General features: G+C 42.5%; 1 protein-coding gene across 5 annotated transcripts in view; it reads left to right on the top strand.

The window, feature by feature from the left end:
- The window catches only part of LOC140730399 (transcriptional-regulating factor 1-like), a 255963-nt gene that overhangs the window by 175065 nt on the left and 65192 nt on the right, over positions 1 to 15706 (top strand). For 3 of the 5 annotated variants that reach the window (XM_073050733.1, XM_073050732.1, XM_073050734.1), the window contains exons 5-6: positions 8094 to 8238; positions 15175 to 15435. In XM_073050733.1, coding sequence (XP_072906834.1) covers positions 8094 to 8238; positions 15175 to 15435 — 406 coding nt within the window. The remainder of the gene's footprint in view (positions 1 to 8093; positions 8239 to 15174; positions 15436 to 15706) is intronic. The other 2 variants (XM_073050735.1, XM_073050736.1) reach the window with 2 other exon arrangements.

Here is a 15706-nt window from a genome sequence, read left to right on the forward strand (position 1 = left end):
ATGGAGCATCTAGTGTAACTCTCTCACCAGGGCTCGTATGCAAACTTGGCTCGTTAGCTGATTCTGCTAACAGCCACGTAACTCAGTGATGAGAAGGCCACCTTTCATAAGCAGTATACGTCTAAGGTTGGTATGATTTGGGTTTAACCAAACAGGAAAGTTGGGATGTACTGGTAAAGGAACATTAATTGTTGCAATTGCTGTGTAAATACTGCTCCATGCAAAGTTGTCGTTCACCAGAAAACTAACAGATCAAACACTGACATAAAAATAAAGAAATATATTTACCAAATTTATGGCTACAGAAAAAATATAAAAAGGCCTGTTACAGTTAAACCAGTCCAATCTGCACATAAACATGGAACTCATCTCTGGAATAGTTGGGGGTGTTTTGCTTTATACTGTTACGTACCCCGTAACTGGGTCACTTACCAGCAAAGATAGAGAGGTCCGTTGAAGTCTGATGGTACTAATTTTAACAATATTTATTAGTAAAGATTCACAAAAATAATATCAATGCAAACATACAGATAATATACGTTGTCAATATAAATCTAAAGGTGCGGGTATAATAATAATCAATAAAAAATAAGCTGTATCGTTGTCTAGGGCAGGGGTGTCAAACTCATTTTAGGTCACGGGCCGGATTGAGCAAAATGCAGCTTCATGCGGGCCGGATCAGTCAGACGCGTGCGAACGCAGCTTTCGTTGCCTCTGTTTTTTCAGCCTGCTCTCATGTGTCTCAGTCTCTGCTATAACTACAAAGTGTTTCACTTTACAAATTCCGTTTCCTAAGAAGAAGACTGCCGAATAAACACTAAAAACCCTGAAAACCTGGTACCTGAATAAACTCAGCATTAGCCATATCATACGCCATAGGCGCTTCGATTACTGGGGCCAGCTTTAATAGTAATTAGATATTATCTCGCGGGCTAAAGATAATTCCACCGCGGGCCGGATTTGGCCCGTGGGCCTTGAGTTGACATATATGGTCTAGGGGATAATGAATTGTCCGATGGAAATATATAGTTCATTCAGTTCATACAGGCTGCTGCCGTTGGGGACCCTGTGTGGCAATTGTTGGAGAGAGAGAGAGAGAGAGACGGGTTAAAACTTGCCCATTCTGTTTATGATGTCAATCCTTTGAGAGTCATTAAGAGTTGAGTTCCCCATTGTTAGCTAAAAACCGTTTTTCCGTGGCAAAGGTCACCGATTCCGGGCAAATGGAAGCGGACGCACGTGGCCTTCCACCGGCTTTCACTATCACGGGATCGCTAGGGTTTCTTCTGGTGCATCTGAGGGGCTGTTCCCACAGACCCTCTTTTTATCCTGACTCACAGGATAAAATCAGATACTGTCAATCAGGTTGGGGATGATGCAATCCCTCCACCAACCTCCTCCTTGGTTCATTGCCTGGGGCTTTGATTGCATCATCCAGGATGCAATACAGAAGTCCGTCTCCAAGAGACAATAGCCGGCATCAAAGGGTCCGCCTCTCGGAGGCCAAGGCACATTCCAACGCCTTGTGGATTCGGCATATCTTTCTCTCATTTCCTGGGTCTCCTGAATTGACTCAATAGTGATCTTGCGATTCTCACAAAGGAGGGGGCTACCCCCACACCCTTCGGCCCCTCAGAGATGTGGTACATTCATAACACCCCCTTTCTTTAAAGCGTTTTCACCAGCGGTGAAAACGAAGTAGTACAGAGTCTTACAGGATTTTAGAATCTAACACAATACAAAAGCTTTTCTTTTCACTACAGAGTAATACAGTTATACATTCAATTCAGCATCTAGATAAACAGTCCACGAGCACATTATCACTTCCTTTAATATGCTGTATCTTAATATCGAACTCTTGCAGCATCAGACTCCAACTCAATAACCTCCTGTTTTTATTTTTCATATTGGCCAGGAATACCAACGGATTGTGATCTGTATAAACAACTACGGGTTTTTGCGCTGGACAAATGTATACTTCAAAATGTTGTATTGCCAAAACAAGGGCCAACAATTCTTTTTCCACGGTGGAGTAATTCCTCTGGTGTACATTGAACTTCCGAGAGAAATATGCTACCGGGTGCTGCACTCCATCCCCAACTTACTGTAAGAGGACTGCTCCTGCAGCCTCATCACTCGCGTCCGTCGCCAGGGAGAAGGGTGCTAACAAATCAGGTGCTTTTAACACAGGGTGATGGCACAATATGGCTTTTAACTTTTCAAAAGCATTCTGACAAGAATGGCCCCACTCAAATTTTTCCTCCTTCTGTAGGAGTTTTGTAAGTGGGAGAGCAATATCCGCGAAATTTTTACAGAATTTCCGATAGTATCCCACCATGCCCAAAAACCTCCTCAGGGCCCTTTTATTGGAGGGCACAGGGACCTCAGAAATAGCCTGTACCTTCGCTTGCACAAGAGCCAACTGCCCCTCTCCCACCACATACCCCAAGTACGTGATCGTGGCATGACCAAATTCACTCTTTGCGAGGTTTACTGTAAGTCGGGCTGCCGACATCCTCTTAAACAGATTTTCTACCACCTCCATGTGCTCCTCCCAGGTGTCACTCCAAACTACCACATCGTCAAGATAAGCCTTGGTGTGTGTTAACCCCTTTATCACGGTGTCTATCATCCGCTGGAATGTCCCTGGTGCATTTTTCATTACGAACGGCATAACATTGTACTCATACAATCTGGATGGGGTGACGAAGGCTGAAATTTCCCAAGCCCTGTCCGTTAAAGGAACGCACCAGTACCCCTTTAACAAGTCAATTTTAGTGATGTACCTCGCCTTCCCCATTTTATCAATGCAATCATCCACCCTGGGGACAGGGTAAGCGTCTGTCTGAGTGACAGCGTTTACCTTTCTGTAATCGGTACAGAATCTTATGGTACCGTCCGGTTTTGGGACAACCACGCAGGGAGAAGCCCACGCAGAAGAGGATTCGCGGATTATCCCAGCAGCTAGCATATGTTCAATCTCCTTTCCTACTAGCTGGCTCTTTTCGGAATTCATCCGATAAGGGGCCTGTTTAATAGGCGGTGTCGAGGTAACTATCACATCATGTTTTGTCCCACTACACCTTCTTGGGACATCTGGACGTAAGTCGGTATGCGGGTTAATGAGCTGCGTTACCTGCTCCCGCTGTTCAGGCTCTAAGTGACTAACTTTATCCGCAAGGTTTGCCAACATAACAGAGTTCTCCAATCTGGTGGGTACTATACTGATCTTTTCAAACCGCTCTGGTTCTTCCTTACCAGCCCCCTCTACCTCATCGGTTTTCATGACTGCACCGACCACCGCGGGGGGTTGTTTCATGGTACCCTTTCATCATGTTCATGTGAACTAACTGGGTCGGCTTTCGCCTATCAGGGGTTTCAGTCACATAATTCAGCGAGTCTGTTTTCTTACACACTGTATACAGTCCTTGAAACCTCGCCTGAAGGAGGTGGGTAACTACAGGAAATAGGACCAAAACCTTGTCGCCCACGTGAAACTCTTGCTCTCTCGCTCGTTTGTTATACCATTTTCTCATTTTTTCCTGGGAGTCTTTAAGGTTTTCTCTTGCCAAGGCGCATACCTTATGCAGCCTTTCCCAGAATTTTAGAACATAGTCGATCACACTGACTTGAACGGTCGGACTAGACCACTTCTTTTTAAGTAGGGTTAGAGGTCCCCTGGGCCTTGTTACCGAAAACGAGCTCAAACGGACTGAACCCCAGAGATCCCTGAACTGTATCCCTTACTGCAAATAACAGAAGGGGTAAAGCATCATCCCAGTCTCGAACGTTTTCCTGACAATAGGTTTTAATCATGGTCTTTAGTGTAGCGTGGAATCTTTCCAACGCTCCTTGGGATTCCGGATGGTATGCAGAAGCTAAAATTTGTTTGACCCCCAGCTGGGTCATCATCTGCTGAAATGCTCTGGATGTAAAGGTACTCCCCTGATCCGACTGTATCTCCTTAGGCAGCCCCACTGTGGTAAAGAATTTAATGAGGGCCTTTACCACCACCGAGGTCCTAATATTTCCCAGAGGCACAGCCTCTGGAAATCGTGTAGCGGCATACATCATGGTCATGACGTACTGCCGCCCACTCGCAGTTCTAGGTAAAGGACCCACAAAATCCACAATGACTCGGGAGAAAGGCTCCTCACAGGCGGGGATGGGTCAGAGGGGTGCCTTAGGGATAACTTGGTTCGGCTTACCCACCACCTGGCATGTATGACACCTTTTACAATACTCAGTAATATCTTTTCTCAGGTTTGGCCAATAGAACTCTCTCATAACCCGATCCACTGTCTTCTTTATTCCCAAATGCCTACCTAAGGGTCCCTTATGAGCTAAGTTCAAAATTTCGTCCCGATACACTTTCGGAACTACTACCTGATGTACCACCGCCCAATCCTCATCGACCGGCACCATGGTGGGCCTCCATTTTCTCATCAACACACCCTCTTTCAGGTAGTAACCCTCTGGCTCGGTCTCAGAAAGAACTGACTCTCTCAATGCTACCAGCTCCTCGTCACCTTCCTGTTCTCGTACAAACTTTCTTCTTGCTAAGGGTAGATCTACCTCCTCCTGTTTACTCTCTTTTTCCTCCCTACTCTCCGTTTTACCCCCCTCTAACCCTTGTTGGTACAGAGTCGGCAAAAACGTCTCGGCCAAATCGATACTGGCCTGATTTAAACTGCTCTCTTTCTCGGCTGCCTTTCTCAACATGCTGCGAGTGACCCATGCGGGATAGATCTTGGAATCTTGGGGCGGGGCCTCAACCCTCACAGGCTTGTCAGCTTCACGGCTTCACCCATTTTTCCACCCACTAAGTCGTTACCAAGAAGGACGTCCACGCCTTCCCCCGGCAATTCCGACAGCACCCCCAATTCCACTGGTCCAGACACCAGCTCACAATTCAGAATGACCCTATGCAGGGGCACCACTTTGGTCCATTTTCCTATTCCTCTCAGGGCTACCTCTCCCGTCTGAGGACCAAAATCTAGCACCTTACTGCTAATCAATGACAGCTCTGCTCCCGTGTCTCTCCAGATCCGCACTGGAACTGGCGTGCCTCCCTCCCTCACAGACACGGTTCCTTCTGAACGAAATGTCTCACGCCCCTCCTGTACTCCATCTACCGGGGGCTTTCTCGTCGATTCTCTGATCAACGCAATACAGCCTATAGGTATAGCTGCTTTCCCTTTTCCTGGCTCTTTCCTCGGAGCGGGGCACTTAGACGCAATATGACCCACCTTTCCACAACTAAAACAGGTCAAGCCAGGAAATCTCCTGGCTTCTGGCCTCTCCTCCTCAATTTTACCGCTAGCTCCCGGCTGAGTTTCTCCCTTAGCCGGCGGGCTTTCTCTACCGTTCCCACGGTCTCTTGGCTAACTTTTATTCGAGGAAAACTTTGACTTGTGGGTTAGGGCATATTCATCTGCGAACCTAGTAAATTCTGAGATGGACTTATTCGGCTTCTCATTCAAATACATCCGGATATCCTCCGAAACACAACCTTTAAATTCCTCAATCAGAATTAACTCCCTGAGACGCCAATAATCCTCGTCCACTATTTCTGTGGTGCACCAACGGTCCAAGAGCACACCCTTCTCATAGGGAAACTCGGTATACGTCTGGTTCCACCCTTTCTTTAAATTTCTGAACTTTTGTCTATACGCTTCAGGTACTAGCTCATAACTCCGGAGAATGGCCGCATTTACTTTGTCATAACTCTCCTCCTTTTCCTCCTCCATGGACAAAGCCGTATATGCCCGCTGTGCCTTCCCTTTTAACACACCTTGTAACAACGCCACCCACTGTTCTCTGGGCCACTTCTGATTCACGGCCACCTTTTCAAAAAGCAAGAAATAACTATCAACATCCATCTCCTCGAACGGAGGTACTAACCTCAACTCCCGACTAACATTAAACCGCTCTCCTGAACTCGTTGCACTTGCCTTAACTTCTCCATCTCCAAGTCATGTTTCCTCTGTTTCTCTGCCTCCCTCTCCCTCTCGGCCCTTTCCTTCTCCTTCTCAGCTCTTTCCTTTTCCTTCTCAGCTGCTTCCAGCTGTTTTAACTGAAGTTCATGCTCTCTTTGCCTCTCAGCTCTGTCCTGCTCCCGTTTCACCTCTAACTCTTTCAGCTGGAGCGCATGCTCCCTTTCTTTCTCAGCCCGGTCCCGCTCTAACTCCTTTAGCTGGAGCTCATGCTCCCTTTGTTTGTCGGCCCTTTCTTTCTCCTTCTCAGCTGCTTCCAGCTGCTTTACCCTAATTGCATGTTCCAACCTTAATTTCTCCAACTCTAACTGAGCCGTCCCACTAGCTGGTACCTTTTCAGGGATATTTTCCAATACCTCAGCTGCAAACACTTTCTTCCCAATATAATACTGAGTTATTGCCCTTCGCACCTCCCGCTTTTTCATTGACAATCTCACCTCTGCGAGGCTTAACCCCTTCGCCAAATTTATCAAATCTGATTTGGTGGCCGCCTCTAGCGCCTCCAGAGTCAGGTTTTCTATAAATTCACCCACGTCCATCTTTGCTGGTTTCCCGTCTGGCTACCCGCGTAACCAGATCCAAGTTTGGACTTACAAGCCCGTTTCACTGGCTCCCCAATTTGGTATCAAATCCCGGACGAGCCCCCAAGTTGTTACGTACCCCATAACTGGGTCACTTACCAGCAAAGATAGAGAGGTCCGTTGAAGTCTGATGGTACTAATTTTAACGGTATTTATTAGTAAAGATTCACAAAAATAATATCAATGCAAACATACAGATAATATAAGTTGTCAATACTAAATCTAAAGGTGCGGGTATAATAATAATCAATAAGAAATAAGCTGTATCGTTGTCTAGGGGATAATGAATTGTCCGATGGAAATATATAGTTCGTTCAGTTCATACAGGCTGCCGCCATTGGGGACCCTGTGTGGCAATTGTTGGAGAGAGAGAGAGACGGGTTAAAACTTGCCCATTCTGTTTATGATGTCAATCCTTCGAGAGTCGTTGAGAGTTGAGTTCCCCGTTGTTAGCTTAAAAACCGTTTTTCTGTGGCAAAGGTCACCAATTCTGGGCAAATGGAAGCGGACGCACATGGCCTTCCACCGGCTTTCGCTATTACGGGATCGCTAGCGTTTCTTCTGGTGCGTCTTAGGGGCTGTTCCCACAGACCCTCTTTTTAACCTGACTCACAGGGTCTCAGGTGTCAATCAGGTTGGGGATGATGCAATCTCTCCACCAGCCTCCCCCTCGTTTCATTGCCTGGGGCTTTGATTGCATCGTCCAGGATGCAATACACAAGTCCGTCTCCAAGAGACAATAGCCGGCATCAAAGGGTCCGCCTCTCGGAGGCCAAGGCACATTCCAACGCCTTGTGGATTCGGCATATCTTTCTCTAATTTCCTGGGTCTCCTGAATTGACTCAATAGTGATCTTGCAATTCTCACAAAGGAGGGGGCTTCCCCCCGCTCCCTTCGGCCCCTCAGAGCTGTGGTACATTCATAACAATACACATGCTGGACCCACAGTCTGTGAAAGCACCCGCCACAGCCCAAATTTCCCTTGAAGACCATCTCAAACAAACTGGCTCCCTCAGGAGTATTGGTGCTTCAGCCTTGGATCCATTCATCTGCACAAAGCTCTTCTTACAATGGGGACTCTCCTTTGAATGGCATTGACATAAAGCCCAGCTGTGAAAAGTGAAACAGTTAAAACTTCAGGATGTTGTCAGAACAGGGAAAGAGAGAAAACTTCTTTCCTATTTCAACATTTATCTTCGTATCTCCTTCCATGCATTCCCAGTATTTTTTTGTTCTATGTTGTTCTTGTGATGACAGTTTTCAGAACATTAAAGGGTGCAGTATAAATGATTTTTGTTGTCATAGGTTTTCATTACAAGGAAATAAACTAGAAGCAGCCCCTAATTGTTTAAATTGAATTATGATTTCACTTAAAAAATATACATTTTTGTTGTATAGATGATTAATCGTAAGCATGCTTCTTGAATATTATTATCTGTTCAAATTTAGTAAATTTAACTCTCAGTCGATGGCCAGGTAATGTTGTTCATCAGTACTGCTTTCTATTTCTGAACAGTGGCCAAAGCCGAGTTTCCTTCCAAGAAAGGATAGATGAAAAAAGCAGGCTGATATGTACAATATGCCACAAGGAATTCAAGAGCCTACCTGCTCTGAATGGCCATATGAGGTCTCACGGTGGTCAAAGGGCATCTCCTAAACAGGTCAGTAAAGTGCTGCTATTTCATGTGTATGAATTTATATCCAAATACTTCTATTGTTTATATGTGCAAATCATTGCTTCCTGTTTGCTCAGCTATAGTGTAATTATCTCTGTGACGAACCATCTGTAAAATGAGCAGATTGTAATAAATTCAGGTGCAGATTTATTTTAAGCTCTTGACAATTTTTTTCTCTTGGATCTGTTTGATTGAAATTGTTTTTGTTTACTGTCATCTAAGAATCAAATGCACTTTTGCTGAATTGAATCCTGTTTTCAGCAGCTCTCAATGTGCAAGTCACCAGAAAGCAGATAAGACTACTGAACCTAACCAAATTACAATAGTCAGGCATTTTGTCCCACTTATTGCATGCTAAGACTTGCTAAGTTAGATGGAGTTAAAGACTAAATCTGTGATAGAAATGAATTTTGCTGAGCATATTCATTGGTTTGTAAATTTCTAACGTGTTGGAGGTACAGCTACAGGTCTTGTGTGAATATGGGGAATTCTGTCCACACTGAGCTTGGATTTAAAGAGCGACTTTGCCTTGTGTGGGAATTACAGGCAAAGAGACCATAAAAGAAGGGAGAGAATTTCCCAAAGAGGGTCCAAGTGAAAACTCATCTGGTAAAAGAATTCACTCTATTGTTGTTTCCACACAAAATTAGGACAGTAGACTCTCCATGAAAAATCATACAGGTTGCATTTTTTTAAAAATAGCTTTAAGATTAGGTGAAGGATTATGACCAGAAAGTAAATATTTATAATTTCAAGATTAAGAAATATCACAAATTGATTTTTATATCACTACCTTCAGATATAAAGGTATTGAAATATATTCTATGAATAAACTCCAGCTCAACCTTTTTCTAATCATGGTTAGTTTACGCAATAGAATATTTTAGTGTTTTGCAAAGTATTAGGACTGCACAGATTGTTTAATTATAGAGTTTTCTCCCTAGGAAATGGGGTATCTAAGACTAGAGGATGTGGATTTGAGATGAAAGATTTAAAGAGGACCTGAGGGGCCAATTTTTTCAAATGTAGGGTGGTGGGTATGTATGTGGAACAAGCTTGCAGTGGAAATGGTATTTGTAGGTACAATTACAACATTTCAAAATTTAACATTATTGTCTTGTATAATGTTAAGACTCCAAAACAAAACCTTTCACGATACTTTTTCCAGAACAAGCTCTTGCAATATATTGTCTATTAAGATATTGACCAGCTATTGACAATAGTATCAGGCAAGGAGGTTAGTGACTTGATTGAATTTAGTAATGATGTTATCTCAGATAGCTTCTGTTTTCTAGCAGTCTGTTCTTTCAGACTGGTCACTCAAGCCACAACAAAGTCTCCTAAAAAAAAGAATTACTCATTTGTCGAAAGGTGTGAATGAAAAATGGTTACATAAGACAATTTCTGCATGTGATATCTTAGTTATAGCTCAGGTGCCCAACACCTTTGCACTGTACAGTACTGCATTTGTCAGTGTGGTGTGGAGAGCGTGTTTGTAAATCTTGTGGGTGCAAAAGATAGATAGATAGATAGATAGATACTTTATTCATCCCCATGGGGAAATTCAGCTCTTTTCCAATGTCCCATACACTTGTTGTAGCAAAACTAATTACATACAATACTTAACTCAGTAAAAAATATGATATGCATCTAAATCACTATCTCAAAAAGCATTAATAATAGCTTTTAAAAAGTTCTTAAGTCCTGGCGGTAGAATTGTAAAGCCTAATGGCATTGGGGAGTATTGACCTCTTCATCCTGTCTGAGGAGCATTGCATCGATAGTAACCTGTCGCTGAAACTGCTTCTCTGTCTCTGGATGGTGCTATGTAGAGGATGTTCAGAATTATCCATAATTGACCGTAGCCTACTCAGCGCCCTTCGCTCAGCTACCGATGTTAAACTCTCCAGTACTTTGCCCACGACAGAGCCCGCCTTCCTTACCAGCTTATTAAGACGTGAGGCGTCCCTCTTCTTAATGCTTCCTCCCCAACACGCCACCACAAAGAAGAGGGAGCTCTCCACAACTGACCTATAGAACATCTTCAGCATCTCACTACAGACATTGAATGATGTTGGGAATAGTGAGGGTGGAGAGCCACAGGAGGGGTGTGGGACAGGTGGCAGAGCGGGAGTACCAGGGCGGGAGAGTGGCACAATTGGTTTATTAATCATTATAGAATATCTCTTTGATGCTTCCCACTCCCTCCCCCTCTCCCTTCCCCTTTTTCCAACCATGATTCCCCTCTCCCTGTACCCTTCCCACTCTCAGTCCACAATACCATAAGCTATAGAAGCAGAATTAGTCCATTTTTCCCAACAGGTCTGCTTTGCCATTTCATCATCGCTGATCCAATTTTCCTCTTAGCTCCAATCTCCTGCCTTCCCTGTCATATCCCTTCATGACCTGACCTATCAAACTCTGCCTTAAATATACAAGCAGCTTCCACAGTTGCCTGTGCAATGGATTCCACAGATTCACCACCCACTGGCTTAAGAAATTCCTCCTCATTTTTGTTCAAAAAAGGGCGCTTCTTTATTTTGAGGCTGTGTCCTCTGGTCTTAAATTCTCCCACAATAGAGTCAGGTTTATCATCACTCACATGTCATGAACTTAATTTTTTATTCCACGGCAGCAATACATAAAATTGCCATAGTACTGTGCAAGAGTTTTAGGTGTGTGTGCGTATGTGATTTCTAAATTTACTGAGATTTAGTGCAGAATAGGCTGCACCACCCAGCAGTCCCACAGTTTAATCCTAATCTGGTCATGGGACAATGTACAATGACCAGTTAACATACCACACAGTACATCTTTGGACTATGGGAGGAACCTGGAGCATCGATGGAAACCTGTGTGGTTACAGCAAGAATGTACAAACTACTTACAGGCAGTGGCAGGAATTAAACCCAGGTTGCTGTTACTGTAAAGAATTGTGCTAACCACTACACTACTGTGCCACCCTATTACCTCTATAAGCAGCTTCATCGTTAACTTTTTCAGTGTAGTTGTTTACAGTAAGGCAATTTATAGAATAAATCAACTATTGAAAAAGCTGCCAAGTTGCAGAGTCAGGTATAGTCCTTTGTTTCAATGGACTGCTAAAGCCACATGCACTACTATTATGGTAGAAATACAATTATCTCATAGTTAGAAAATGTAAACATCTCAGGATGAAGCTAATTGCAGTTCTGACAAAACTCAGCAGGACTGTGCTATTTTTCAATGACCGTCTTGCAGACAGAAATCATCCTGGAAAGGCATCTGCAAGTGGGAATTGTTTTGAGCACAGAATTTACCTGTTCTTATTAAATATATTTAAATAAATGTTCATTCTCTCTTCAGCTACTCTGCTGAGGCTTGGGTAGAATTATGCTGATAGTTGTAAGTAGGGAGGAGAAATGGAACACAGTAAACTGAAGGAGGAATGATGACAGAAGAGGACTGAGATGAGGTGAGAGTGTGGGAGGGAAGAGTGTCAGGGTGAACTGAGAATACTGAAGTGAAGGAAAGACAAAACACATCAAACCAAAATCTGCAGATTTTGGAAAACAGATATAAAGCAGAAAAGAGTAGAAAAACACAGCTGGTCAGATAGCACCTGTGAACAGAGAAAAAGTTAGTGTTTCACATTAACAGTCTTTCATCTGAGATGTTTGATGCATCTGGGGAGTTTATAAATAAAAATGTGGTTCTGTTGAAGATGCTAGAAGTGAGAAGAGCTCTGGTTTGAATTTAGGATGGGAGAATACTATATTCAGATCAAGTATTCACTAGACCACCTCTATCAAATCTTCAAAGTTCAGTCACTTGCTCAAGTATCCATCTCTGAATGCATAAACATTTTGAAAAGATAAGGTTGAACATTGGTAAAAATTTCCAGTTTGGACTTAGAAATTCTAATGTGGAAATTATGTTTAACTGTAAATCATTGTCTATTGCAGAAATGAGTCTGGGAAGGAATAGATATAGTACTTGTGTGCATTTCTGCAGTTACCTTGGAGGATTGATTCCCCCCCCCCAGTGAAATTTAAAAAGTTCAATAGAAGTAACTGAGTATTTTCTTTCCAAACTTTCTCAGTTCCTTGGAGGGTTCAGTAATCATGGCTGGTTATACACGTAATTAAAATTTTGCAAGAAATCAGATCCTTTCATTAAACAGATTAGATTGAATCCTGTTTTATATATATATATATATATATATATATATATATATATATATATATATATATATTCATTTAAAATGTTATAGCCTGTGGAAGGAAGCACTGTTGCATTTTTAAGTTCTGTCATTTCAACCACTGAGCAACCTCACTAGCCCTGAGGAACTACTTTTATTAAGTAGTATGTGTAATTCTTTTCACATCCTGATTCAAAGAATGTAAGTTTTAAAAAATTATCTTTTAATAATAATTTATTCTTGACCTTAATCCCATGTGTGTACACAATCTTCATTTCACTTTATCTAAAATAATTTAAAACGTGACTTTAACTGCTATTTATTTCCTGACTTCTTGGCCTGAAGGCCACTCATCTATTGCAAATAGTGCTGCAATAAAAATAGATAACAGCAGTGGAAGTCAATCCCACATCTCACAAGATCTTTAATGGGCAACTTTGTGAAAAAGTCATCAGCCTCTGGCATCCTTTTCTCTCGTCTCAAAATTGGATGAATAAGATATAATAATTTTGTAAACTAATCACATTCTCAATGTATTATAATTTCTCTGTTTTCCTTTTCCATTTTTGCCTTTACCTTACGCATAGATTAGAGGGAAAGGACGCCCATTGGAGTTGGTGAGAACTGTGGGATTTAATTCCACTACCTATCAAAATATTGAAAGGCCTAGAAAGAGTAGACATGGAGAGTCAACACGTACAAACAAGCTGGAGGAACTCAGCAGGTCAAGAAGCATCCATGGAAGCGAGCAGTCAATGTTTTGGGCCGAGGCCCTTCATCAGGACTGAAGAAGGAGGAGGCAGGGGCCCTATAAAGAAGGTGGGGGGAGGGTGGGAAGGAGAAGGCTGGTAGGTGCCAGGTGAAAAACCAATCAGAGGAAAGATCAAGGGATGGGCGAGGGGAGGTGAAGAAGGAACGTAAGGGGAAAGCACTATGGGTAGTAGAAGAAGGCAGAATCATGAGAGGTGATAGGCAGCTGGAAGAGGAGGCAGAGTGAAACTGGGATTGGGGAAGGGAGAGGGAGGGAATTACCGGAAGTTAGAGAATTTGATGTTCATGCCATTTGATGTACCTACCAGCCTTCTCCTTCCCACCCTCCCCCCACTTTCTTTATAGGGCCCCTGCCCCCTCTTTCTTCAGTCCTGACAAAGGGTCTCAGCCCGAAACATTGACTGCTCATTTCCACGGATGCTGCCCGACCTGCTGAGTTCCTCCAGCTTGTTTGTACATGTTGATTTGTCCACAACATCTGCAGTGTACTTTGTGTAGACATGGAGAAGATGTTTCCTATAACCAGAGGGCACTGTCTCAGAATAGAAGGACATTCCTTTAAAACAAACATGAGGAGGAATTTCTTTAGTCAGAGAGTGGTGAACCTGTGGAATTCATTGCCAGAGATGGTTCTGAAGGGATAGGGAATACTGTATTTAAAGTGGAAGTTGATAGGTTCTAGGTTAATAAGGATGTCAAAGGCTATGGGGAGAATGCAGGAGGATGGGGTTGAGTGGGAAAATAAATCAACCATGATAGAATGGTGGAGCAGATTCAATGGGCTTATGGTGTCTTCCTGTGTCTTATGGTCTTATTCCAACATCACTTTTACTGTGGCACCATCAACAGGGAATCAGTGCCCTTTAGGATAAATGTAGTTATTGTGCAGTCTTTGGAACTAATCAGAGTGAAGTATTCTTACAGCCAACAAATCATCAAGTAAAATGCAAAATTATATTTAAGTTAATGATTTTACAGAAAGTGAAGTTCAAATTGTGAGAGCGTTGACTTGAGCCTCTTTCTACAATGCGTATGTATGTGTAAAAGCGAGAATTGCAGCTGTGGAGTGAAGAGCAAAATTCCTCTTTTAAGAATCTGACCCTTATCGTGCTTGGTGATTATCTTCACCTTCTATAAATGTGTATACTCTGCTATCAGGTGTACTAGAATGTGAAAAAGAAAATGAGAGGTTTACTTTTTTAGAAATAATAGGACAATCCTGCCACCGTCATACCCAACTGAACCCTAACCCCCGCTGCCATCTAATTCAAAACAACAACAAATTTCATGGCTTAAATTCTGTGACAAATTTTAAGCAAAGAAATGCCAACGACAGGGATTTCAAATGAACCGCAAAAAAATTGATTTCTGAGCATGACACTTGCATCCTATAAAGGAATAACAGAATTGTTGCTTGAATTACTGTCTTTTGTGTTCAGGGCTAGGCTAAAACGTTGTAAGTTCTAAAGCACTTGAATGAATTTTGCACAAACAGGTAGGTTGTACCCTATTATGTCTGCTGTTCTGTTTAGATATAATAATTTAATTAGAAACTGGATTATCTACAAATGATTTGATTCCATCGATGTTTGAAATTTACTTACAGTATAAAATATCTAATAAAATACAGTACTGGAACAAATCATCATGTGTTTGGATAAAATATTCAAATAATTTATACTACCTGTCCTTATGAATGCAATTTATATAACATTATTTATGTGGGTTTTTCATTGGAAACAGAAAGAAGACTGCAATACCTAAACCAATATTAAAGGTCCTGTTAATCATTAAACCTGTCATTAAATGTCTCACAGGTCTGTTACTTTTATGTACATTTGGAACCAACCTATTGAAATTAAGTTTTTAAAGATTCACTTCACCTAGTAGAACTGCGTTTATAAGCTTAGGGTATATTAATGAATATGCTCGATCCTGTCTGATCTGTCTCAGGTGTATTGCTTTGGTAGGACCCCTCTATATCTGAGGCTGAAAGCCTTTGGTTGTCTGTACAGGATGAAGGAGAGAAGCAGCCTAAAGAGGTGGATCACCTCATGCCTATCATCATGCCTGTCTCTGTACCTGTAAAGCCTCTGCCTGCTGAAGCCAGCAAGCAGGCCACCAAGGACAAGCCTACCAACTCTGTTTCAGATGACGAGATGCCAGTCCTCATGAAGATGACTGATTCTCCACCAAACGCTTCCACAGTGGCCCAATCCTGCTCATCCTCTGTGAGTGCTGCCATTCTTGCTACTGACCCAGCCAGTGTTGCTTTGTATGAAACCCTTTGCTTGCTGACGGAAAACTATGGTGGCATGTGCTGCAGAGTTTTGGATCACCCCAGACTACTGCAAAGATGCCAATTGAAAAGGACCATTGAATTGAATTGTCAACTCAAATTAGAGTTATAAAGTGTAAAATTAATGGATCTTTCCAGTGAAGGAGCATTTTTTAACTGAAAGTTTATCAAAATTCATACACTGGTATTTCGCCTGGTGCTCA

This window comes from Hemitrygon akajei, chromosome 7 (genome assembly GCF_048418815.1).
Source record: "Hemitrygon akajei chromosome 7, sHemAka1.3, whole genome shotgun sequence".
Taxonomy (NCBI): Eukaryota; Metazoa; Chordata; class Chondrichthyes; order Myliobatiformes; family Dasyatidae; genus Hemitrygon; species Hemitrygon akajei.